This window comes from Orycteropus afer, unplaced genomic scaffold (assembly GCF_000298275.1).
Source record: "Orycteropus afer afer isolate SDZICR_OR568_19922 unplaced genomic scaffold, OryAfe1.0 scaffold00090, whole genome shotgun sequence".
Classification (NCBI taxonomy): Eukaryota; Metazoa; Chordata; class Mammalia; order Tubulidentata; family Orycteropodidae; genus Orycteropus; species Orycteropus afer.
In genome coordinates, this window is record NW_006921677.1 from 3,154,754 (window position 1) to 3,182,749 (window position 27,996).

At 34.4% G+C, this 27,996-nt stretch overlaps 1 protein-coding gene across 1 annotated transcript in view; it reads left to right on the forward strand.

Annotated features, from left to right (window-relative positions):
• CUL2 (cullin 2) overlaps positions 1 to 27,996 on the forward strand; it is a 117,205-nt gene that overhangs the window by 49,897 nt on the left and 39,312 nt on the right. The window contains exons 6-15 of the mRNA XM_007942437.2: positions 9,033 to 9,129; positions 9,222 to 9,332; positions 13,064 to 13,226; positions 15,705 to 15,829; positions 17,352 to 17,459; positions 18,572 to 18,631; positions 21,014 to 21,142; positions 21,247 to 21,333; positions 24,537 to 24,689; positions 24,964 to 25,041. Coding sequence (XP_007940628.1) covers positions 9,033 to 9,129; positions 9,222 to 9,332; positions 13,064 to 13,226; positions 15,705 to 15,829; positions 17,352 to 17,459; positions 18,572 to 18,631; positions 21,014 to 21,142; positions 21,247 to 21,333; positions 24,537 to 24,689; positions 24,964 to 25,041 — 1,111 coding nt within the window. The remainder of the gene's footprint in view (positions 1 to 9,032; positions 9,130 to 9,221; positions 9,333 to 13,063; positions 13,227 to 15,704; positions 15,830 to 17,351; positions 17,460 to 18,571; positions 18,632 to 21,013; positions 21,143 to 21,246; positions 21,334 to 24,536; positions 24,690 to 24,963; positions 25,042 to 27,996) is intronic.

A 27,996-nucleotide genomic window follows, 5' to 3' on the forward strand; every position in this document is an offset into this window, starting at 1 on the left:
AGATTGCCCCATCTTCCTTCCGAGGAGTGGCTGGTGGGTTTGAACCGCCAGCCTTCTGGTTAGCAGTCAAGTGCTTTAGGCACTAAGCTACCAGAGCTCCTAAGAAGAGCAATTAGAAGGAGCAAAATAAAGTTTAAAATGATTGAAAGTGATAAGTACTGGTGGCATAATTTGTTCCTCAGAGATTTTTATACATGCTGTTGATTTGACTGCCAACTGTTTTTCACTTGATTCCAAAAGGATTTTGTCCCTGTGGTAGAAAACCAAGTTACTCAAAGAGAATAATACTATCTCAATTGTTTTTCTTAGCATGGAAAAAGATGCCTTCTGTAAGTATTTATCATAGTGACTGGAGCACAATAAGGTTTCAGTAAAATTAGCTATATTCACAAAAAATTTTCCACAAATTCCTAAAGCAATCCAATTAGTGTCGGTATTCTTTAAAGCAGGTTCTTAGGCAAAGCTTGTCTGTCAACTAAACCTTTTGACACTTGGTAATAGACACAATTAATTTGTAATTTTTATGTTATGCTTCAAATCTGTAACATTTATCAGGTTGAAATGGTCTTTTGGTAGGGTTAAATTTTTAACCTTTGGTGGTTAGGCTGTTTTACTTTCACATGACTAGTTCTAAACTCTTGGCACAATATTCATATATGTATTCACAGGAATGATTGTCAACCTGAATGATCTTTCTTGATTCCTTGTCCCTTCTTTTTTTTTTTAAGCAATCTTTGTGAATCATAGGATTCCTTAACTGTACAATGAGGAAGGTTGAATCAGATTATCTTTGAGATCCACTTAACTCTAAATTTCTGTGTTTCAGTATATGGTTTTATATGAGGTCTGATTAGGTTTTTTAAAATAAAAAAGCAAATTTCTTAAATAGGATGACAGTAGAGCATGAAATTATGTAGAAATATCTGTGGCAAATGACTTATGAATTGCCCAGAATATTATCCTTGTTAGAAAAGGAAGCGTAGAAAGGAAATGGTGTAAAGACTTTAGTGTAAAGACCAGGGATGTGTCAGCAATCTCTGATAGACTGGCTTTTGGTCCTTCTTAGGTGGGTCTCGCTTAGTGCTAAAATTGTTTAGTCTGAGATGTTAACCTTTTATCATAATGGCCCAGAGTTGCTAAAAGAAAAGACACATATATTTCTAGTTCTTAAATAGATATTGCTGCTTTAAAAGTATATTCTGGCAGATATTTACATTTGTTTGGCCCCTTGCTTCTTAAGCATTTGTCCTTTATCTAAAATACCTGCTTCCACCACATAATTGGTTATGTAATATTGAGATAGCTCATTTCCTACAATGTGGTTTAGATAGTTCCTGCCTCTTTTAACTTTGAAACTTACTTTTATTATTCTTTATCTTAACCAAAGTAATGTACTTTCTTTCTCTTTCAGGTGTGTAGTCTTAGACTTATCAGTAGATGGATTAACTTGGTTGCTACTTGCAGAGTAAAAAGATGATTTGCTAATGTAACTTTGGTTGTGTGAAGGTATATTTCATGCTGTACCACCACCTATATCTCTTTAGGAGTAGTTGTATATAATCATACATAGAATTATGTGATTATTTTCTTACTGTACAAGAAATATATAGATCATAAAGATTCCACAACCCTCTTAGCCTGCCAGCAGATATGTTAGTCTTTGAAGATTTCAGAAAAATAAGAGTTATCTCAGCCTTTAAAGAATATAAAGTTACCAGTGATGACAATGAAAGATTTTTTGTGAAATTGAGTGTTCTACTAAGTGAAAACTCCTTGGGCTCTTGAATGCTGAAATATGAAGTAAACTATAAACCCGGTGTTTCATGACTTTTGGAAGAAGTTATAATTGGGTGGAGTGAGATCTCTGCAGGGAAGGTTGCAGATAGAAAAACAAGACAGCGATGTAATACAAAGTCAGAGGGGAAAAAGAGAGAGTCTTGGCTTAAAGACCATGCAGTTTAAGTTTTTAAGGTAGATTCTGGGATCAGGCTCCTTTTGCTTCATTGTGTTCTTCTATAAAGATGGATCTTCTTGAGATATGTAACAGTAAAGGAAAAACCTTTTTTTTTTAAATGCAATTTACAAAATATTTTCACGAAATACTAAATTTAAAAGTAGAATGTAGGTTATAGTATTTTTTTTTTGTTTGCTTTAGAGAACTGGTGAAATAACTGTTAGCCAGTTTAATTTTTTATGATGTCATAATGAACTTCATGGACATGAATTTTTTTTTTTTACGTTTTTATTGTGATTTGGGTAAAAGTTGATGGAGCAAATTCATTTTCCATACAGCATTTCACATACAGTTTATCTCATGACATTGACTGCAATTTCCCATAATACAGCAACTCACTTCCCACTTCCTTCTCATAGCCACCTCTTCCCTGCGTCCTTCCCTTCCATGCACTCCTGCCCCCTGAGCTGTCTCCCTGTGCATACACAGCCCTTCTCTTCTCCCATGATTGATCTCTCCAAGGAGTGTATCTACCTAATGTAAATGTTCAGCTCATATCCCTGTCTTTTGTTTGGCTGGAAGCCACAGGAGTAGTGGGTTCAATTCCAGACCTGAAGGGCAGTGAGGGGCCATAGGCATTCATTCCTTCAGGTTCTGTCAGAGCAGCAAACCTGGTGTTTCCTCCTCCTCCTTTTTTTTTTTTTTTTTAATGATTTTGAGTTTTGTTCTACATTGTTCTCGTACTCTATCCAGGATGTCCTACGTAGATCCCCCTTTGAGTGGTTGACAATGGTAGCTGGGCTCATGCACATGAAACTTAATTGATAATCTAAAAGTAGCAAGGGCTCCTTATTAACAGGGAAGGAAAAAAGCAAGTGATGTAGGCGTAGATGTGAATCTGCATATTTTTCACACTGCTTACTTCACTGGGAAAGTTAAAAATAACTCTAGTCACATAATAACTTATGTAGTATAATAATATAGTAGAACTGGGATTTTCAGTGCAGTAATAAGCGTAGATAAAAAGAAGTGCTTAATCACATAAGGAGGCTATTGAAAATACTTTTGTGTTAAATATGTTCAAAATGGCTTTCTTTTCTCAGTAAACTATTCATTAACTTTTGAGTATTAAGTGTTCTTTGAACAAAAATAAAAACTAAAAATACATTCTTTCTCCTTTAATTTGAAACAGCTAGTAACTATGACTGACTTAACTTTTTTCTGACAGGTCCATATTTTTGTTTTTTATTATTCATTTGTTAAGAGATTTCATTGAGGAAAAATATAATTTCACTAACAAAATCTAATTTAGATGTCTTTATTTTGATTTTTTTTTTTTTTTTTTGGCGGTGTTTCCTCCCTTCCCACCACTGGTAACTGAAAAAGAAAGTTTCCTTCCATATATAAACCTTTCCTTGACTTTTTACAATAATGAACTAATATAATATTAGTCCTTCTGTGACTGACTTATTTCACTCAGCATAGTGTCCTCCAACTTCATCCACTTTATGCAGTGTTTTGCACATTCTACATTATTCTTTAATGTTGCATAGTATTCTATTTTATGTTTGTACCATAGTTTGGTTAACCATTCTTCTGTTGATGGTCATTAGGTGTCTTTATTTTGTATCTCTTAGTTTCTGAGAGATGTGCTTTAAAATTTTCCAGTCTAATTATAAATTTATTATTTTTTCCTTATAAACTTTCATTTTTATTTTATACATTTTGAGACACTGTTGTAGTGGAGTAAGTATTAGGATTATTATCTTTATTGTTAATCATTTTTCTCATTATATGGTAACTTTATCTGTCTTTTTTTTTTAATTATTCTGGCATATCTTATTATTATACCAATTTTCTTTGAGACTTTCTAGGATTTTGTTTTGTTTGTGTATGTGTGATTTAACTTTTTATAGAATAAAACATAGATACAGAAAGCCATATGACACAGATGTACACCTTAGTCAATTGTTATATAGCAGTTACCACCCAGGTCAAGAAATAGAACCTTGCCAGCTACCCCAGAAACCTCTCTGTGTGCCCCATTCCTTCTCTTTCTCCAAAGGTAACTACTATCTTGACTTTTAAGGTAATTACTTTCTTCTTTTTCTTTATGGCTTTATCATACAAGTGTACATCCCTAGACACAATGTCCATTTTTAAAAAAAATTTATGTCTTTGTAATCAAAAGTCCCCCCCATCCTTTTTTTTTTTTTTGTAGTTTGTTTATTGACAAATGATAGACTTTTCTGTGGTCTGCATTTTGCTGATTGGATACATCAGGCATATTTCAATATGTTTCTCTGCCCTCTGTATTTCCTGCAGGTTGGCAGGTCAGTAGCCTACTTAGACTTGGGCTTGGTCCTTCTGGCAAGACTGTAGATGAAGTTATCTTCTTTCACAGAGTCTGATATTTACTCCTTTTTTGAGGACGTTGTTGTTATTAGTTAGTTGCCTTCGAGTTGGCTGTGACTCATGACGATCTACGTATAACAGGGTGAAACAGTGCCTGGTCCTGTGCCATCTTCATAATCATTGATGTGTTTGAGCCTTAGTTGTGGCTATTGTGTCAATCCATCTCATTGAGGATTTCCCTCATTTTTACTGACCAACCATGATACCATTTTTTAGTGATTGGACTTTCCTGGTGTTGTGTCCAAAGTAAGTGAGTTGAATTCTCACTGTCCTCCCTTCTAAGGAACATTCTGCATGTATTTCTTCTAAGACTGATTTATTCACTCTCTTGACAGTCCATGTCACCCCATAATTCAAATGCATTCATTCTTCTTTTGTCTTCCTTTATCATTGTCCAGCTTTCCCATATGTATGAGGCGATTAAAAAACCTTGGCTCAGGTCAGGTACATCTTAGTCATCAAAGTGACATCCTTGCTTTTTAAAACTTTACAGAGTGCTTCAGCAGCTTATTTGCCCAGTACAATATGTCATTTGATTTCTTGATTGTGGCTTCTGTGGACATTGGTTATTGATCCAAGTAGAATGAAATCATTGATACTTTCATTTTTTTTTCTTTTTATGTTAGCAGCCACTTGTGCTCACTACCAGGATTTGTAAAGCTATGACACTAATTCTTTCATTTTGTTTTATTTATTACTTGGAAAAATTTGTAAAGATACATCTTTTCTCGTATACTATTTGGTGACATTCATACATGAAAAGCAAGATAAGATTTTGTTTCTTTTTTTTTACCCAGTTCTCAAGATAATGAGTTGGTTCCCTAGCTTCCTCAGAAGGTGACCAGTTAGCTTTTTAGAAAAGTGTCTGATGAACTCATAGATGTAAACATATTTAATGGGTTTCTACTCTTTGTAAATCTTACTTTATAAAAGTTTAAATTGTCCCACTCTGGTTAGTTGGTGCCAGAGTCTTTTTTGACATGATCCTAGTTGTCTTTGATCGCTTTCCTGCTATCTAGTATGTTAGAACGTTCCAAACTTACTATGTGTAATTTGTTTCCCAGACCTGGTATTCATTACTCAGTGAAAAACTTAGTTCTAAATACAAATGATTCATAAATATATCCTTGAAAAACTTTTAATATTCCAATCCTTTCCTTAATTTGTATTCTTCTTAATCCCTGTTATCATTTGATTAACGTCTTTCCAAACCTTGACCTATCAATTTTCATGTCAACCTACAGAAATAATTTTATTTTTAGAATGTAATTATTTTCTAGTTTTGAAAAACATAAATGGTATTTATTATACTTATTGTTAATTGTTTCTTTATTCAGTAATACATCTTTGCAGTTTTTCCTATGTTAGTACCTAAAGACCTACCTAATTCTTTTGAAATTGCTCCATAATAATTGGTATGGTTCTTCATTTTGTTAAACTTTTCTAGTGATGGACATTGAATTAATTGTTACCAGTTTTTCTATTAATATAACTCTTGCTTTAGAAACCATCTTATATATGTCTGTTATGCACATCTATAGATGTTTGTTCATAGTCAGAGAGTGTGTGCATTTAGAATTTTGCCCATTTGCCCTCTAAAGTGCCTGTACTTTTACAAGTAGAATATGAGAAAACTTATTTCTTTACACACTACCAGTACTTGATGTTGTCAAACTAAGAATTCTGCCAATCTGAAGGTAACAAATTTCCCTGATTTCCTAGTACCTTTCTGCGGTGGGAAAGGAGGCGCTGTCAGGTGGGGTGTTGCAGTAGTCTTCTGGGTGTAAAGATTTCTCATTCCTTTTGGGTGCACTTGCTCTGCTCAGGTACCATACTTAATAACTTCAGCATGGACACAGCACTGACTTCAGAGACCTTTATATCATTTATGGTGGTTCTCCCTGATCTCCTAATTTTGTCACATTTTCTGTACCCTCCAGTTTTCAGTGTATGCCGATTCTTGCCGAACTACACCCATTACTCCCTATCATCCCAGTTGAGTAATTTCATTATCTTGGTAATTTTACTGTGATTGTGTGGGCATTTTCCACACAAGCCTGTTAAGACTAAATGATAATCTGTGTTCCTAAATATTCTTCATACTTTTTTCTCATGGTTCATTTCTTGGGACCACTATTCTTAGATGTGACCATAGTTCATTCAGTGACCAATTTATTTAGTGCTTGTGTTACTTAGTATTATTTCATAATTTATTTTCCTATAAGCCTAAGGCACTTGACTGCTAACCAGAAAGCTGGCAGTTCAAACCCATCAGCTGCTCCTCGGAAGGAAGATGGGGTAATCTACTTCCGTAGGGATACTGCCTTGGAAACCCAACGAGGGGTCACTATGAGTCAGTTCCGACTTGATGGCACATAACAACAACAATAACAACATAAGCCTAATAGAAATACAGCACATATATAATTATTCTATACAGTCCTTTTTTTGTACAGCTATGAAAATACCTGATGATCTTAAAGATTGTGTAATTATGCCTCACAGGTTCATGATTCAGATGCTTATTCTTTCCGGGAGCTCTGTGGCACAGTGCCTAAGGCATTTGACTGCTAACCAGAAGGTTGGTGGTTCAAAACCACCAGGCACTCTATGGAAGGAAGATGGGGCAATCTACTTCTGTAAAAATTTACTGCCTTGGAAACCCAGTGGGGGTCACTATGAGTTGGAATTGACTTGACAGCAGTGGGTTTGGTTTTGTGTTTCTAGGCAATGCCTTACTTGATTTTAGTTTGTTAGGGGTCCTTTGGGATCAGAAACTAAAGGTGGAAGTCCTAAGACCAACAGGAGCAGATGTTTTCCTGGCACTAAGTAAGGAAAAATATAATTTGTTCATGAAAAGAATTTCAGGTAGCCTGGTTTTCCAAATACTCAGATAGTTCTCTTTCTTGATTGATTTCCATTTGGTCTAGACAAAGTTTAAATGAGAAAAAAATGTAGTGTGTTCTGAATAGGTTAGATCGTTCTTTCATCAAATTAAATTTGTGCTTAAGGAAGAACCAGTGAAAGGTAAGCAAAGAAAAGGAGCTTATAACATGTAACTTTATATGAACTAGTTTTTCTTAGTAGTAGTGTTAAGGCATAGACTCTATCTAAGACTATTACTAATAAAATGACTATAGCCTATATTAATTCATATAATTATATGAATTAATATAGTCTTATATAAATGACTATATTAATTCATATACAAAATGCTTTCCCCAGAATATCCAGATGATTAAAAGAAGAATGAAAGAGGATTAGAGAGATGCAGAGACAGGGAGGAACAGTAATAATAAGTAACAATAATTGCCTCAATGCTTTTGTTAAACTTAAATGTTTAGAGCATCTTTATATCATGATATAAATAAGAAGAAGCTTTTACTAGGGCATGACGATAATATATTTTGTGTGCTTCTATTTATAAAATAATTAAAAAATATTTTAAAGTAGAATGGAAGATTGCCAATAGAAAGATAAACCATTGGCCTCATAATGGTTTGTTTGAGCATTAATAATGGACTCAGAAACTCCCAGCTTAGGTCCAGACTATTTTGTTTATTTTTTAAATTTTATTGTGATTTGGGTGAAAGTTTACAGAGCAAATTCATCTCCTGTACAGCAGTTCACATACACTTTGTCTCATGACATTAACTCTAATCTCCCACAAGGCAACAGCTCTCCTCCCACTTCCTCCCTATAGCCACCTCTTCCCTGTGTCCTTCCCTTCCATGCACTCCTGCCCCGCAAGCTGTCTCCCTGTGTACACACAGCCCTTCTGTCTCTCCAAGGAGTATATCTATCTAATGTAAATGTTCAGCTCATATGCCTGGCTTTTGTTTGTCTGGAAGCCACAGGAGTGGGTTCCATTCCAGACTTAAAGGGCAGCTAGGGGCCATAGTCTCAGTGGTTCCATCAGGCTCTGTCAGACCAGCAATCCTGATCCCTTTTTTAAAAAACAAAAATGATTTTGAGTTTTGTTCCACATTGTTCTCCCACTCTATCTAGGATCTCCTACATAGATCCCCCTCTGAGTGCTTGACAGTGCTAGCTGGGCACCGTCTAGTTCTTCTGGGCTCATAGTCGTACAGGCTGAGGATCGCATGATGTGCCAGTCCCTTGGACTAATTGTTTCCTTGCATCTTTGGTTTTCTTCATTCTCTTTGCTCTGGATGAAGAGAGAGCCATCATTGCATCTAGATGGCTGCTTGTAAGCTTTTAAGATCCCAGTTGCTCCTCACCCAAATAGGTTGTGGAACAATGTTTTTGTGTAGTATGTTATGCCAGTTGAGCTTGATGTCCCCTGCGATCATGGTCCTGAGCCCACATGGTGCCAGACTGTTTTATTGTGGCAGTCTGTCCTTAAGTTTCTGAATAGAGAAATATCTTTGTGCTTGAATGGAAAGCAACTCAGCTACTCCAGCAGGTCTCTTAGAGAGGAATAGCAATTACTAGTCATTTCAACGAGTGGAATATAGGACATACTTAACAGAAGTATTGTGATCTGACAAAAGTATTTTTAAGCACGGTGCATGCTTTGCTCCTTCAAATGCTTTATAATTCGATTAGATCAGTAGAATTAGCAGTCATGTTTTGGCATACTTTGGTGAATTTCAATAATGTTTGCATTCTCAAGAATATTTTGTTTTAAACTTTGTTTTAGTGATCGTGGTGGAGAAGACCCAAACCAGAAAGTAATCCATGGGGTTATTAACTCCTTTGTTCATGTTGAACAGTATAAGAAAAAATTCCCCTTAAAGGTAAAAAGCCTCCTTTAAAATAAGTAATCAGACCTTTGATTTCTTAAATTTACTTGTTTTTTTCCTAATGTAATTTTAATTGATATATTTAGTTTTATCAGGAAATCTTTGAGTCTCCCTTTCTGACTGAAACAGGAGAGTATTATAAACAAGAAGCTTCAAATTTATTACAAGAATCAAACTGCTCACAGTATATGGAAAAGGTAAGAAGATATATTATGCTAAATATGAGACGGGATTTTACCTGACATTAATTTTCATAGTTAATATATTTTTTTTTTTGTGGTGGAAAATACTCTTTTATTATTATGCTGAGTTATATGGAGCCCTGGTGGTTAAAGCCCTTGGCTGCTAACTGAAAGGTCTATATCTTGAACCTTCCAGTTGCTCTGTGGGAGAAAGATGTGGCAAGCTAATTTTTTTTAAAGATCTGTAGCCTTGGATCCTCTATGGGACAGTTCTACTTGGTCCTCTTGGGTTACTATTAGTTGGAATTCACTTGACAGCAGTGGGATTTTCTGAGTGATAGTTAATGCACAACACCTATTGATAAGTCATTGCTGTTGCTGTAGCATTTTCCGTGATGAAAAGTGCTGTTCCAGTTTTTATCATGGTTGATGCTTCTTAATAAATCCTAATTGCTAGGGATTTGCTTGTTTTTAATTAATTTTATTATTTATTTGCAAATTAATAAACTGGATTTTGTGTTTACTGCATATTCAGGGAATAGAATGATAAGTTCAGAAGCTTAGATTTTTTTTTTTTGTTTTTGGAAAAATAAGGGGAAATGTAATAATTCTGCATACTTGGATAGCTCTTTCGGTCTTTCAAGTTCTTGGAAGGCTAAAAAGAATGTCCACAACCCTTTTTTAAGTAATTATCAAAGCAATACTTATTTATTATCATATTTAAAATTTCATATATATTTTTTCTTAGTAAAAGAATAGTAGTATAAATTCAGTCATCATACAAGACATATTAGAACTTTTAACCAAGTATTTTCATTTGTAATGTTGGATTGCAAGCATTTTAGTATTAATGATTTTTGTTAGTTTAGCCAAGAAAGATAAAATGTTTTAAGTGGAATAGTGTAAAACACAGATCAAGAAACATCAGTATTTATTGATTACACTTACATATTTGACAAAGCCCAGGGTCTCAGCATCAGAAGTTATTTAACGCTCTTCCTGCTTTTACCACTAATTACCTCTGGGACCTTGAGCACATCTTTTAGGCCTTTATTCCTCCATCTCTTCAATGCAGCTTATACTAACTCAGTTCTTGGTTCTTTTGGATTTAGACTCTTTTTTTTAAAGTCCCTAGATCCAATCTTAAAATGCAGACAGAGTGTCAGTAGTACATGTATACCCTATAATATCTGGCTTTAAGGACCCTTGGTGGAGCAATGGTTAAAGTGTTTGGTTGCTAATTGAATGGTCAGTGGTTTGAACCTCCTGGTCACTCTATAAGAGAAAAGATCTGACCATCTACTCCCATACACATTATAGCCTAGATATCTCTACCAGAGAAATTTACTCTGTTATATAGGGTCTTTATGAGTCATAATTGTATTAACAACCCACAACAACAATAATAGCATTTGTTGTTATTATTATGTGTGCTGTTGAGTTGTCTCCAACTCATTGTGACCTTATGTACAGCACAATGAAACACTGCCCAGTCCTACACCAGCCTCATGATCCCTATTGGAGCCCATTGCTGCAGCCATCATGTCAGTCCATCTTGTTGAGGGCCTTCCCCTCTTTCATTGACTCTGCACTTTACCAAGCATGACATCCCTCTCCAGAGAATGGTCCCTCTGACAACATGACCAAAATAAGTGAGATGAAATCTGGCCATTCTTGCTTCCAAGGAGCATTTCAGCTGCACTTCTTCCAGGACAGATTTGTTAGTTCTTTTAGGAGTCTACAGTACTTTCAGCATTCTTCGCCATACCACAGCTCAAAAGCATCAGCTCTTCTTCAGACTTCCTTTTTCACTGTCCAGCTCTCACATGCATATAAGGCAATTGAAAATACCATCGCTTGGGTTAGGCGCATCTTAGTCTTCAAGGAGACATCTTTGCTCTTCAGCACTTGAAAGAGGTCTTTTTGCAACAGATTTGCCCAATGCAATACTTCTTTATAATAATAATAATAATAATGATAATAGCATGAGCTATTAGAATTAAATTATGTTTGCAAAATAGTGTTTATATAAGTAGATCAATTCAGAAAATAATGATAAACTTTAATAGCTTCAAGTGCTAAAATCCTAGGATTTGCTATCTATACATTTAATTAATTAATAATCAGTTAATTAGGTGCTTTCTTACTTTGCTTTCAGTAGTTTTCCTCTACTTTTGTCACTTTCACTCTGGCTACCAGTGGTTTTATGCTTACTTGAAGTTCTCTTTTGGGACATTGCAACCTTGTCTACCCCTAAGTTGGCATTGCATTCCCCCCCATCTTTCCTCATCTCTCTCAAGCCTGTACTTTAATTCCTGTTGGATTTAGTTAATCTAGCAAGGGGATTAAAGTCACTTAGCATATACTGTAAATGGTTAATAGGCTTAAACCTTTTAAATGCTATTTTTTATTAAAAAAAAAAACAAAAAAAAAACTTGTTGACCAAAATGATTCTCTTACTTAATGAAATATGGTGAACACCTTTATAATCTAAGCACCTTCTTGCCCATTCTTGGTTTCTATGACTTTGCCTTGCACTCCTGCCTTCATGGAGTATCCATATTTTCCCTCCCTCTATATATTCCTTCTCTTGATGCTGAAACAAACAACAGCAGTATTCTCCAAGGCTCAAATATACTAATTCCTTGGGGCCACTCAGTTCAGAAACTTCAGATCAGTAGCTTCATGTTACAGTGTTTTCTAAGTCTGCTTATATTTGTATGTGTATATGTTCTGCTAGCATAATTTTCATTGCAACAATGCTGTAGTTTCATTTTGATATAGAAATTGATTAATTATCAGTAGCTAGTTCTTAGTAATATTAATCAGTACATTGTTTGGATAGTGCTTTTTATATAAGATAAGCTTTAATATAGGTCTGTATTTGACTATGACTAAATATATTTTGACTTAAAATTTTTTTTTTAAACCAATAATGTTATAGTAACTATTAAACACAATTATTTACATTGACACTTTATAAGAAGAGGAACCAATGTAAAATAATAAGATTAATCTACTTAGTTCAATTGATGTGAATTATTCTTTAGTTTGATATTTACATATTCATATACAGGAAGTCCCCGACTTACGACGGGGTTCTTTTCCGACGACTCCATCATAAGTAGGTTCTGATGTAAGTTGAATACCTCATTTTTTTCCTTTTAAAAAAGTTTTCATTATTATTGTCATAGTCTACTATATAACAGTGTTTTGAGCAGTAAATCATAGCAAAGAACATCTGGGAGTGAACATCTGAGAACGGTAACATCACCAAACTTTATGATGCAATATTGTATGTAGTACATGTTACCAACGATCTGATGTACAAAAACAGAAAAACAGATTGTCTGAGTGTGGTTCGTCATAACTCGAATATGTCATAAGTTGGGGACAACCTATAGTGACCCTAGTCACTGGTTTTTAATAATGCCTATTTTTTCCATTTGAATAGTGGATTGTTCACATAATAGGATGATTGAGATCAATAAATGAAGAAAAAATGCAGACCTATTAATTTTAGTTTTTATTCATAAGATTGTAGTAGCATGTAGGTGATAGTTAGTAGTTTAAATAAACATTTTAAATGATTTATGAAATGTGGATTTTAAACTGACCTGTTCGTTACCTTCACTGTGTTTAATTGAGCCGTTACAATATGGCTACCTAAGTTATTTACTGATATTACAAGATTTTTACCATGATAAAACCTAGTAGTTCATAACTATACGATGATATTTCTGTAGGTTCTAGGTAGATTAAAAGATGAAGAAATTCGATGTAGAAAATACTTACATCCAAGTTCATATACTAAAGTGATTCATGAATGTCAGCAACGAATGGTAGCAGACCACTTACAGTTCTTACATGCAGAATGTCATAATATCATCCGACAAGAGAAAAAAAATGGTAAGTGATAGTAAACATAATTGTGAATAAAAATTAATTTATAAACCCATCTTTTAAATCATCTTCCAGCCACCTTAGATTTAAAATATATTTTAGTACTGTTCTTTAAAATATTCATTGTGCATTTTGCAGATTGGTAATCATGTATTTTGAATGACTATTTTGGAAAAATATATTTTCAAAGTATATTTTAAAGTCAAAAGAAAAACTGTGAAAATGTATTTGCACATTTTTATATCACAAGAGATAATTTTGTTAATACATTAAGAGTTCCTAGTGATAACCGCCTCAGAAACCCAAGGAGGAGTTGCTATGAGTCAGACTCGTCTTGACAGCAGTTGTGTTTGGTGTTTTGGTTTTATAGGAGGAAAAAGGGTAAAAGGATATGAAAAGGAAATACAGATTTTAAATATATGAAGAGGTGCTCAATCTCACTCATAACAGGAGAAATACAAAATAAAATTACACTGAAATATCAACCATGAAGAATGAAAAAGTAGAATTTTTTAGAAAAAGAGAAAATTGCATTAAGTATCATTAAATAGGAGGTAAATATAACAAATATTCAGGCCTACACAGAAAACTAAACATTATGAAAAAAACAACATTGATTTATAGATCCTGGAGAATCTAATGAGAACCCAGGAATTTTCTTTCTTTATTTTAAATTGTGAAAGTTATATACTTTTACACTAAGAATATCCAGGACAATCTTGAAGAATATGATAAGAAGTCATACTTTATAGGATAGCAAGGCTTGTCATTAACCACAGTAATGAAGAAAGTGGCATTGGTGTATGCATAGATAACTAGACCAGTGGAATAAATAGCTTAGAAACAACCCGTATATACATAGACAGAAGGTATCCAGATGACTAGTAAACATATAAAAAGGTACTCAATCTCATTAAAATAGAGGAATATAAATTAAAACCACATTAACATATCAGTGTGCACTCATTATTTTAATATAAAATTTAAAAGATTGAAAATACTAAGTGCTGGAAAGCATATATGCCAGTAGGAACTTGCCATATACTGAGATGGGACTATAAATTGATAAATCAGTTTGAAAGGCACTTGACTGCTAACCAGAAGGCTGGCGGTTCAAACTCACCAGCCACTCCTCAGAAGGAAGATGGGGCAATCTAATTCTGTAGTGATAATGCCTCGGAAACCCAAGGAGGGGTTGCTATGAGTCAGGTCCAACTTGACGGCATATAACACCACCACCACCACCACCACCAACATTGAAAATAAATATATGTATATCTTATGATCTCATAATTCCACTCTTAGGTATATAACCTTCTGCCCAAAATGCATGCACATAGGCAAAAAAAGATTTGTATAAGAATGTCCGCAGCAGCATGTAATAGCCCCAAACTGGAAGCAACTCAAATGTCTAATAACGTAGAATGGATAAAATATGGTGCATTCATTCAGTGGACTATTACGGAGAAACAGAAATGAACAGATTACAGCTATATACAAAAACATAGGTGAACTTTATAAACATAATATTGAACAGAAGAAACTAGCCATGAAGAATAGATATATTATTCCATATTTATAGAATTCAGAAACATTAAGACTAATCTATGGTTAAATAGTCATAGTAGTGGTTACCTTTGCAGAGGAGCAAGAGGAGTATATAGTGATTGGGAAGGAGGCATGAAGGGGACTTCTAGGGCATAGGTAACGTTCTATTTCATATTCTGTGTGGTGCTTACATGGGTGTGTTGTTGTGTGCTCACTTGTGATAATTCATTGAGATGTACACTTATGGTTTGTACACTTTTCTGTATGTGTGTTGTATGTCAATAAAGTTTAAAATGAAAACTACTACACTGAGACATCATTTTTCACCTCAGTGACAGAGATCAAATTGTTTGATGACATGGTAACAAGGGAGCTCATAGGTGCTGGGAGTGCTATTTAGAAGGATCTATCTTCAAGATTAAATTTTGATACAGCAATTCTAGGGATTTATAATGCAGATATTCTTGCCATCATACAAATTATTAATTACAACATTGTTTGTAATACCAAGAGATTGGAAACAAATTTCCATTGCATGTTAAATAATTGTAATATAGCCATATAATGCAGTGCTCTGCAATTGTAAAATATGAGCAGATTCTTTATATATTGACATAGAAAGATCTCTAAGTTAAAATGTTACTTGAACTGTAAATAATACATAAAATCCACTACACTATGTAAAAAGGAGCACAGGGAAGAATATATATATTTGTTTGAATGGGCATAAAATATTTTTGGAAATACTAAACCATAACAACATAGCTTTCCTATGGGGAGTGGGACTAGGTGGTTGGGAGACAAGGGTGTGGGGGCAGTTTATATACTGTTTTGTACTTCTCTGTGTGTTGAACCACATATTACCTAGTAAAGAAAGTTAAAAAATATTTAAAAAAATATTTAGGAAGTTAATAATCAATTTTCTTTTCCCCTCAGACATGGCAAATATGTATGTCTTACTTCGTGCTGTGTCCACTGGTTTACCTCATATGATTCAGGAGCTGCAAAATCATATCCATGATGAGGGCCTTAGAGCAACCAGTAATCTCACTCAGGAAAATGTGAGTTGTGTAACAAACGGGAAAATTTTTCTCTGAATCAAATTTATCATGAAGTTTTTCTTTTGACTTTATGGTTTTATAAGATGAAAAAAAATTACATAGTTTTATTATACCAACAAATCATTTTAAACCTAGAGTTTGTTAGACTTACCTTGTAATTATCAAATTATTAGAAAATTATTGGATGAGATGGATTTCTTCTTAGCCATACTGATATGTTTGTTCACTTAGCAGTTGTTCTCACAGAAAAATATGTTTGCTGTTTCTAAATAACTGTTTCTACATAGCTAGCATTAATACTGAGTTGTTGAGGTAATGGCATTAATTGGTGGTATATAAAATTTGAAAGCCTTTTTCTTTACAGATTCTTTGAATCTGGTCATCTAGGTAGCAAATTTAGATTAAAACAATCTTCGCTGAATATGTTTGCTTCTTATCTGAAATATCTAAAACAATGACCCTCTTATTCCTAACACCCATCTTTCTCAAGAGTACCATACCAGTCAAATGACTGTTTACAACAAGATGCCTTTCCTATCAAAGTGTGTTCTTAGCACAATCTTTTTGAACTGTCTTCTTTGTTATTACTAGTGATGGCTGAGGAATATGATAGACATGACATGAAGTGTTACTTCTGTATTTTTTGAAAGTGGAATATTTGCTCTTTATCTTAAAAATGTGTGGGTATAGATGGAAACTATTGCTCACAGTCTTAATTAGAAGCTGATAACTTTAGTTGTAGAATTATTTTTCTGGAAAATAATTTATTGTATATTCTTCTTAGTTTTTAATGTCCTGCCACAATAAATGCATAAATTTTCTTTTTTGTAGAATTATTATATTATCTATGCCTATTAATTTGTACGAATTTATTAGTTTATGTCATTTGGTTTGTAAATTCAGGATGTTGAATGACATTGGGTAGAGAGATACAGAGTTTGGTGTCAAGGGCTGGGAGATGGAAATATGAGAAAGAGAAAGCAATAATGCATTTGTGAGTCACTCAAAAGATGTTAGTGATTTGGTTAAGTCTTAGGTGCTGACTTCTTCATAGTTACCTTTGTTAAGAGGGAAAACTTACTCTTGCACCACTATATTCCCAGAGATAATGGCTCTTTAGCTCTTTTATCTGTTTCAAACTTCAGTGCCTTTGAAGGCAGTTTTGGTTTTTATAACCCCCATGAAAGTGATTGGCATGATAGTTTAGAGATTATATCTTGTTACCCTTAAGTTATGGTATTCTAACACAAGAGAGATGTGTGTTTTTGGACAATTCTTCTGGCAGAGGAAACCTACACATTCCCACATTTTTGGTGTTGAATGGCAAGATCATTGCAATATCAACATAAAAAAACTTTAAGACCATCTTAGCTAAGACATTTCCTGAATATGTATGTGTGTATATGTGTGTAAAGTATATAATTTGCTTGGGTAAAACTTTACTCTTAATTAAAGAAACCTTTAGTAAGCATTCCTTGACATTCTTAAATGTGCTTTTATATTTTGTACTTAATATTTTCAGATGCCAACACTATTTGTGGAATCGGTTTTGGAAGTACATGGTAAATTTGTTCAACTTATCAACACCGTTTTGAATGGTGATCAGCACTTTATGAGTGCACTGGATAAGGTAACGTTCATATTTTATGTTTATAAAATTCTCTTTGTTTCATCATCATTCTTGGACAATTTTAAAATTAGGGCTTCTGATATGAGATTAGTGATCAGATACAGAGATCAACCTCAGGTTACTAATTTAAATGTGAAAGTTAAAATAGAAATAATGTATACTTTTAAATTATTAACAGAATAGTTCATGAATATTTTTGGAGCTCCCATAAGTGTGTTACATAAGAGGAATTGTTGCTAATAAGCTAATACCATCTAAATTTTATAACAATAATTTTAATATTCTTTAATAATGGGTTTTTCCTTTAGAATGTAATACTTGGGCTATATTGAATAATAATTGAAACAAAATGAAATATTACAGTGAAACTGTGAGAGCTGTAATTCCAGACGACTGCCGAGTTTGTCTGAGTCTTACAAGTTTTCTGCCTTTAACAGGTGCAGTCTTACCACTTTTTCTTTTTTAAATATCACTTTCTGTCAGTGGAAGAATATTTTGAGTTTTACTCATGACAGATTTCTACCTTTCACAGGTTGTGGCTTTCTCAGGTTTTACTGTATTTTTATACAAAGTTGAATTTTGGTATTCTTTAAAGGAAACTTGCTTAAAAGATTTTAAGATGAAAATAGTCTTACTTTCTCTGTGTTCAGATTTTAGTGAGTTGTAAAGATTATCTTCCAATTGGAATAAACCAAAAAAAAAAACAAAAAACCGTCAAATTCATTGCCATCCAGTCGATTCTGACTCATAGCAACCCCGTTGGGTTTCTGAGGCAGTAAATCTTTACAGAAGTAGATTACCCCATCTTCGTTACACAGAGCAGCTGGTCAGTTTGAACTACTGACCTCTAGTTAGCACTCAGATGCCTCAGGCACTGTACCACCAGAGCTCCTTTCAATTGAAATAGAATGTAGAATTGTATAATTATGAGGAGTACGTTTAGAGGAATTTACTGTCTGTTAGATATGAAAATGCTATTAACAAACTACCGTGCAAATGCCAAGTTTTCTGTGGTGTAGTATTTTTTGCAGATAGAGATTATAGCATATATTGAACCAGCTGTATTTTTACCCTATTGCTGGTGGCTGATTACTGGCCTGTTTTCTCTTTAGGCCCTTACATCAGTAGTAAATTACAGAGAACCCAAGTCTGTTTGCAAAGCACCCGAACTGGTAAGTTTGATGGTTACTTATAGTAATCTTATGAAAAGATTAGAAAATAAACACTGAAGAGAATGTCAAATTGATTTTTTGTAGCATTTTTCAGAAAAATAGATGAAATTAAATTACTGAAAATAATGATTAGCTACATCATATATAATTTGGCTTAAATAAGAAATGTAGTAGACCATGTACCACAGCCTTTCCTTAAGTAATAACTGAAAAATAAGACATTCTGTTTTACATAAAGTTTGGGTTTTACCATGTTTTTGCTTTTAAATAATTTATTCAAAATTTTGTTATATCTATTATCTAAAGGACATCTGATCATAGTTTGTTTTTTTTGAAAAGTGAAACTAGCATTCAGCTTTTATTTTTATTTTTTTGTTCATAAATTTTTAAGGGAAACTTTAAAGGTTTAAGTTTATCACGATAAATTTGGAAGACAGCTACCTGGCCATCTGCCTGGAAGAGATCCATATTTGTGCCCATTCCAAAGGCAGGTGACCCAACAGAATGTGGAAATTACTGAACAGTATCATTGATAACATGTGCAAGCAAAATTTTGCTGAAGATCATTCAAAAACAGTTGCAGCAATATATTGACAGGGAACTTCCAGAAATGCAAGCTGGATTCAGAAGAGGATGTGGAACAAGGGATATGATTGCTGATGTCAGATGGATCTTGGCTGAAAGCAGAGAATACCAGAAAGATGTTAAGTTGTGTTTTAATGACTATGCAAAAGCATTTGACTGTGTAAATCATAACAATTATGGGTAACATTGAGAAGAATGGGAATTCCAGAACACTTAATTGTGATAATGAGTAACCTGTACATAAATCAAGAGGTTGTCATTTGAGCAGAATAAGGGGTACTGCATGGCTTAAAATCAAGAGCAGTGTACATCAGGATTGTATTCTTAAACCATACTTATTCAATGTGTATGCTGAGCTTATAATCCGGGAAACTGGACTATATGAAAAGGAACGAGGCATCAAGATTGGAGGAAGACTCATTAACAACCTGTAGTATGCAGACGACACAAACTTGCTTGCTGAAAGTGGAGCTGATAAAGATCAAAGACTACCTATAGCTGATAAAGATCAAAGACTACATATAGCCCTCAGTGTGGATTACACTTCAACATAAAGAAAACAAAAATTCTCACATGTGGACCAGTAAGCAGCATCACGATAAATGGGGAAAAGATTGACATTGTCAAGGATTTCATTTTCCTTGCATCCACAATCAACATCCATAGGAACAGCAGTCAACAAATTAGACATCATATTGCATTGGGAAAATCTGCTGCAAAAGATATTTTTAAAGGCTTAAGGAACAAAGATGTCACTTTGTAGACTAAGGTGTGCCTAACTCAAGCAATGGTATTCAGTCGTCTGAAACGTGTGTGAGAGGTGAACAACGAGTAAAGAACCAAAGAAGAGTTAACACCTTTGGATTGTAGTGTTGGCAAAGGATATGGAAATTACCCTGGACTGTCAGAAGAGTGAACAAATCTGTCCTGGAAGAAGTGCAGCTGGAATGCTTCTTAGAAGCAAGAGTGGCCAAACTTTGTCTCACCTACTTTGGTCATGTTGTCAGAAGGGACCATTCCTTGGAGAAGGTTGTCATACTAGGTAAATAAATGGTCAGTGAAAAAGGGGAAGACCTTCGAGGAGGTGCGTTGACACAACGGCTGCAATGATGAACTAAAGCGTAGTGGAGGTTGTGAGGATGGCGCAATACCAGGCAGTGTTTTGTTATGTTGTGTGTGGAGTTGCTATGAGTTGGAGCTGAGGTGATGGCATGTGACAACAACAAAGGAAACTTACTTTACAAGGTTGTTGTAAAAATGAGACAAAGTAGTTGTTCTGTGTCAAAGAGTAGAACTGCTCAAAATTCACATAGGTGTTCTTTTAGGAGCTTTAATTAGTTTATAGGAGCTCTGGTAGCATAGTGGCTAAGCACTTGCCTGCTAACCAGACAGCTGGCGGTTCAAACCCACCAGCCACTCCTCGGGAGGAAGGTTGGGCAATCCTACTTCCGTAGTGATACTGCCTCGGAAACCCAAGGAGGGGTTGCTATGAGTTGGGGCCAACTCGACGGCACATAACAACAACAACAACAACAATTAGTTTATATCAGTGCTTTCATTAGTAGTCGTTAAATATTGATTTGCTATTTCACTTGGTTATAGTTTTTTGGAAAAAAAATATTTTTGACATGGAGTTTTAAAGTTCTTCAGCTTATATTCATGTTTTTAAAACAAGTTTTAGGAGAGCCGAGACACTGTCCCTTGGTCTTATTTTATATTGTTGCTAATTTGCCTTCTTTGAGACATGACATATACATAAGAGCCCTTTATAAGACTTCTTATCAATTTCTTTTTGAGCTTGCTAAGTACTGTGACAACTTATTAAAGAAATCAGCAAAAGGGATGACTGAGAATGAAGTAGAAGACAAACTCACAAGCTTCATTACCGTTTTCAAATATATTGATGATAAGGATGTTTTTCAAAAGGTAAGCTAACAGCAGAAAAATTTTAATTGTATTTTACTCAGCTTTGATTTATTTTGGAACTTTAAATCATCACAAAGGGAGTAATTTTTTTTTTTTCAATATAGTTCTATGCAAGAATGCTGGCCAAACGTTTAATTCATGGGTTATCTATGTCTATGGATTCCGAAGAAGCCATGATCAATAAACTAAAGGTAATGTAAGCCTTTGATCCACTAATATCCCTCAGAAATTATTCCACTGGTACACAAAGACATTAGTTGTAACATTTGGGCAGCCTCTTTTCCAGTACCATTTGTTGAAGAGAATTTCTTTCCCCATTTAATAGACTTCCTACCTTTGTCAAAGATCAACTTTCCATAGATGGATGGATTTACTTCTTGGTTCCCAGTTCTGTTACATTGTTCTGTGTGTCTCTTGTACCAGTAGCAGGCTGTTTTTGACTACCTTGGCTGTGTAGTAGCTTCTGAGATTGGGAGTGTGAGGCCTCCCACCTTCTTCTTCTTTTTTTCGCTTTACTCATCGAGACCTCTTTTCTTTCCATATAAAGTTGGTGATTAGTTTCTATCTCCTTAGTGAATGTTGTTGGAATTTAAATTGAGATTACATTATATTTGTAGATCGCTTTGGGTAGTGTTGTTATTTTTGTAAAGTTAAGTCTTCTCCTCTGTGAATATGGTATGTTTTTCCATTTGTGCTGGTCTCTCTTGGTTTCTTGTAGCAGTGTTTTGTACTTTTTGTTGTATAAGTCTTTTACTTCCCTGGTTAGATTTATTCTTGAGTATTTTATCTTTTTGAGGGGTATTATGCTACTATTGGTTTCCTGATTTCCTTTTCAGAATTCTGCTAGTGTTGGGGAATCCAACTGGTTTTTGTATATTGATTTTGTACTGCTATTTAGCTGAAATCTTCTATTAGTTCCAGTTGTTGCCTTGTGGAGTCTGGGATTTTCTGTGTCTGATCATGTTCTCTGTGAATTAAGATAGTTCTACTTCTTCCTTCTACCAATTTGTATGTCCTTTATCACCCTTTCCTCCTTATTGCTCTAACTAGTACTTCTAGTACAACATTGAATACGAGTGGAGGTTAAGGCCATCCTTGTCTTATTCTTAATGTTATATGCTTTTAGTCTATCTCCATTGACAGTATTGTTGGCTGTTGGTTTAGTAGGTATATTCTTAGTTATGTTGAAGAATTTCCCTTTCTATTCCTATCTTGCTGAGAATTTTTATCAAGACTTTATCAAATGCTTTTTCTGCATTAATTCAGATGATCACGCAAGTCTTGTCCTTTGTGGTGGGTTATGTTGGTTGATTTTCTAGTGTTGAACCATCCTTGCATATCTGGTATGCAGCCAGCTTGATTGTGATGTATTATTTTGTTGATATGTTCTTGAGTTCTGTTGGCTAGGAGTTTATTGAGAATTTTTTCATCTATATTCATGAGGAATATTTGTAATTTTCTTTTTTTAGTGGTGTGTTTGCCTGGCTTTGGTATCACGATTATCCTGGTTTCATAGACTGAAATAGGGAGTATTTCTTCCTTTCCTGTATTCTGAAGTAGTTTGAGTAGATTTGATGTCTACTCACCTATGAATGTTTGGTAGAATTCTTCAGTGAAGCCATATGAGCAGAGCTTTTTTTGTGGTTTTTGTGAGTTTTTTTTTTTTAATTACTACTTCATTTTCTTCTTTCCAATATTCTACCTCAGTTTGTAGAATTTCTAGTAATTTTAATTTGTAAGGTTTGTTACAATTTCTCACAATATTGAGTTATAGTCCTCTTTATCTCATTTGGCTCTGTTGTAAGTTACCCATCTTGGTTTTTATTTTGGTTATTTGTAGCTTCTCATTACTTTCCTTTGTCAATTTGGCCAGTGGTTTGTCAGTTTTATTGATCCTCTCAAAGAACTAACTTCTAGTCTTGTTTATATTTTATATTGTTTTTCTTTTTTATTTATTTATGGCCTAATCTTTATTATTTCATTTCTTCTGGTTACTGTAGGTTTCTTTTGCTGCTCTTTTTGTTCAAGTTGTAGGGTTTAAGTTATTGATTTTGGCTCTTCCTTTTTAATGTGTACATTTACTGCAATAAATTCCTGAGCACTGTTTTTGCTGTGTCCCAAAGGTTTTTGGTATGTTACATTTTTATTCTCATTTCATTTTGGGAATTGTTTAATTTCTCAATTCTTCAGTCCTTTTTAAGCAAACTGTTACTCACTTTCCATGTATTTGACATTTTTCCCCCTTTTTTCTTCATATTGTTAATTTCTAGCCTTGTAGCATTGTGATCAGTAAAGATGGTTTGTATTATTTTGATGTTTTTGAGTTTATTGAGGCTTGCTTTGTAGGCTAAAATATGGTCTGTTCTGGAGAATGTTCCATGTGCATTGGAGAAGGATGTGTACTGGGTTGCTATTTGGTGGAGTGTTCTATATGTGTCTATGAGGTCAAATTTGTTGAGTTTTACAATTGTAGATTATTTATAGTAATGAAATAATTCATCAACAAGGGGCTAGTTAAATGTATAATGATATATTCATACAGTAGGATATGCAAATACTATGTTAAAAGGGCAGAAATATATCTATATAGTAATGCAGAAAAAAGCATAAGATAATCATCACTAATGTCACAAAAGACTTGTACCACATATATGGATATACCTAAAATATTCCTTCAATTAGCGTGTTTTTGAAGTGCAGTTGGGTATCAGTTCATTTTTATATCATTTTAGCTTATACACAGATAAGAAAACTAGTAATTGATTTATATTTATCCAAAGTTACTCAGTAGTGAAACATTTCCCTATAGACATTGCATATAATGTTGTGTACTCCTTAAACATACCAAATATTTACTTATTTTTTAATTTTAAAAAATAATATTCAGATTTTTGACCTTGTGATGACAGTTTGAAATAATTTAAATGAAATAGACTTCTTCATACAGAGTAGACAGTATTACAAAGATTCTTAACTACTTTCCTTTTTTTAATTGACTACTGGTTTGACTATTCTTAGTAGTTTTTCATGTGTATTGGATACTAAATATTAATACATATAATGGAGCATATTGCAGTATTGAAATAAAATACATGGATTTATAGAAAAGCTTTTGTTTTAAAGGGCTATTTATTGTATCTTAATTAGGATTTTTCATTTACTTACATAATCTGCCTTTAAAAAGAAAGGAACTTGTTTTGAGTGGCTGCTTGGGTTATGGTTAATATAAACCTTAGGTGTAGATGCTCAGCAAGGGCATTTGATTAGTGCAGTAGTAAGCAGTTCTCCTTAATCTTATTAATTTTTTCTTTTTAATCATATTTCTTTCAAAAAACCAAACAAACAACACTTTGTCTCCCATCCCCCACCTCCCCTTTTGTTTTCTTGAAAACAGCAAGCCTGTGGTTATGAGTTTACCAGCAAGCTGCATCGGATGTATACAGATATGAGTGTCAGTGCTGATCTCAACAATAAGTTCAACAATTTTATAAAAAACCAAGACACAGTCATAGATTTGGGAATTAGTTTTCAAATATATGTTCTACAGGTATGAATATGTGTTTTATTATGGGCTTATACTAATCATTGCAAATGCTCTGATAAAAAGGATTAATGAATAGATGCCTGATTAGATTTTTTTTCCAGTCAGTTGATTGTGTCTTCCAAAGTTATATTTGGAATCAAGTGTTCCATAATATTAGTGCTGTGGGTTTTATCAAAATTTTGAGGGAGGAAAAAGATATTTCAGTTTTCATATCATTTTTAAAAATACTTACTTTCAAGTGACATGATACTGATCTTTTTACCTTTTCTCTGTTTAGGCTGGTGCATGGCCTCTTACTCAGGCTCCTTCATCTACATTTGCAATTCCTCAGGAATTGGAAAAAAGTGTACAGATGGTAAGTTTGTAGAAATGTATTGAAAGACTTAAGGAGTTTTAATAATTGTTTTCTGTATCTCTGTAAAATTTTAAGGTCTCATAGGATATGAAAATTATGAGTTTCCCTAGCTACATAGTCTGAAGGCAGCCTTTCATAAAACTGTCCTCATTTCAAACACAAGTTGGAGGGTCCCCAGGGCTACCCTCACTTCTGTCTAACTGGCTACTAATTCAAGACTTTCATGACCACTTTCAGGTTCAGTAATTAACTAGAATGACTCACAGAACTCAGGAAAACACTGTGTTAAGATTACAATTTTATTGTATCAAAAAGATACAAATCAGAACCACTAAAGAAACACACTGGCCATAGTCTGGGGATGTTGCAAATAGAAAGCTACCATTGCCCTTAGACAAACTCACAAATAAGACCAGGAGCTGACTGTGAAATAGACCATCAATTGTTCATAGGCAATTTTAAGTTGAAGCTGAAGAAAATTAAAACAAGTCCACTAGAGTCCAGATATGACCTTGATTATAATCCCACCTGAATTTAGAGATCATCTGAAAAATAGATTTGATGCATTGAATACCAATGACCAAAATCCAGACAAGTTGTGGGATAACATCATAAATGAAGCAAGCAAATGGTCATTTAAAAAGGCAGGAGAGGAAGAAATGACCAAAATGGATAACAGAAGAGACTCTGAAACTTGTTCTTGAACAGAAGGTACCTAAAGTAAATGGAAGCAAAGACAGGGTAGAAGAGCTGAATAGAAGATTTCAAAGAGCAGCTGGAAAAGACACAGGCAGTTATTATAATGAAATGTGCAAGGACCTGGAGTTAAAAAACCAAACCAGAAGTACACATCCTGCATTTCTCAAGGTGAAAGAATTGAAGAAAAAACTCAAGCCTTGAGTTGCAATATTGAACGATCTAAGATGGAAGGAGTATACAGAGTCACTGTACCAAAAAGAATTGGTCTGTGTTCATCTATTTCAGGAGGTGGCATATAATCAAGAACTAGTAGTATTGAAAGAAGTCCAAGCTGAAAGAGCAAGTCTCTAGGAATTGATGTAATACCATTTCAATGTTTCAGCAAATGGATGATACACTGAAGGCACTTACTTGTCTATGCCAAGTAATTTGGAAGACAGCTACCAGGCCAACTGACTGGAAGAGATCCATATTTGTACCCATTCCAAGGAAATTTGTACACATTCCAATGGAATGTGGAAATTATTGAACAGTATTATTAATAGCACATGCAAATAAAATTTTGCTGAAGATGATTCAAAGACAATTATGGCAGTATATTGACAGGGAACTTGGAGAAATACAAACTGGGTTCAGAAGAGGACGTGGAATCATGGATTGTTGTTGTTGTTAAGTGCCGTCGAGTCGTTTCCGACTCATAGCAACCCCATGCACAGCAGAAGGAAACACTGCCCAATCCCGCGCCAGCCCCACAATCCCTGCTATACTTGAGCCCATCATCGCAGCCACCGTATCAGTCCATGTAAAGTACCTAGCCAAACCAAACCTGTGATCAAGTGGAATTCAACCCATAGTGACCCTATAGAATAGAGTAGAACTGCCCTATAGGGTTTACAAGGATGTAAAATCTTTATAGAAGCAGACTGCCATATCTTTCTCCTGCAGAGAGGCTGGTGGGTTCCAACTATCAACTCTTTGGTTAGCAGCTAAATGCCTTAAACACTGTAGCACCAGAGCTCCTGGTATATAGAAAGTCCTTAATAAATGTTAGCTGATAATAGAAATAATAAAAGGTACAATGGTGGTAGTACCGAAAAACCAAACCAAACTCATTGCTGTTGGGTGGTTTCCAACTCATAGTGACCCCTCCTTGGGTTTCCAAGGTGATATCTCTACAGAAGTAGATAGCCCAGTCTTCCTTTTGGGGAGTGGCTAGTGGGTTTGAACCACCAGCGTTCTGGTTAGCAGTCAAATACCTTAGGTACTATGCCACCCGAGCTCCATAATGGTGGTAGTAGTAGTGGTAATAGTAAATTAGAGTATAATTAGAGTAGATTTCAGGGTACTAGGCATACCCTCCAGCCATTCCTCAGAAGGAAGACTGGGGAATCTACTTCCGTAGAGATACTGCCTCAGAATCCCAAGAAGGGGTCGCTGTGAGTGGAAATTGACTCAGTGGCAGTGGGTTTGGTTTTTGGTTTGAGGCATAAGGTAGACTCAGAATAGACAAATCAGAATAGGACTTTTTGCATCCTCTTTGAAAAAGGATCGACTCACACACCATCTTACAAACTTCATGAAGAAGAGCATTCACCAAGCATCCATTTGGATGTATCCATAGACTATTAGGGGTTTTGAATAAAAGATAGAAGGGAGCCAGAGACCTGAGACAGTAAAGCATTTTAATGTATTTGTGGCCAAGAAATAGATATAAAATAGACACCTCTCAGCAATCTTAAAACTTTTTCTTCTTAAGCCTCCTTTTTCAGTCGTAATTAAAGGAGAGAGTAAGGGCCCACAGAAATAAAGTTTCCTTCTAACTTTATGTCCTTTCCTTTCTTGAAGTAATTATTTTCCAGTAACTATTTTTAACCCCATAAACTTTATTTATAAATGTATGGCCTGTCAAGTTTCAGTTTGCTCATTTATAAAAATGAGGATCAGATTTGTTTCTAAGTATAAAATTCTTTGAGTCAAAGAAAATTTTTCTCTTCATTTGGATTTTTCCTAATTACCAGCAGAGGAAGTTTGTCCTTATACTCCCCCCCCCCCCCCCCCCCAGTAAATCCAAGTTCATTTACCAAAGAATGAAAATCCACTTGGATATGTAATAGTGTACGTTTCTCACATGTAAATTAATTCATCTCGATTTAGTAACAGTTCACATTTTTGTACATTTTAATCTTCAGCTAGCTATCAAAGATTACTTCTACTTTACACATAAGCATCTCAATAGTATGGAAATAAAGCTGTATT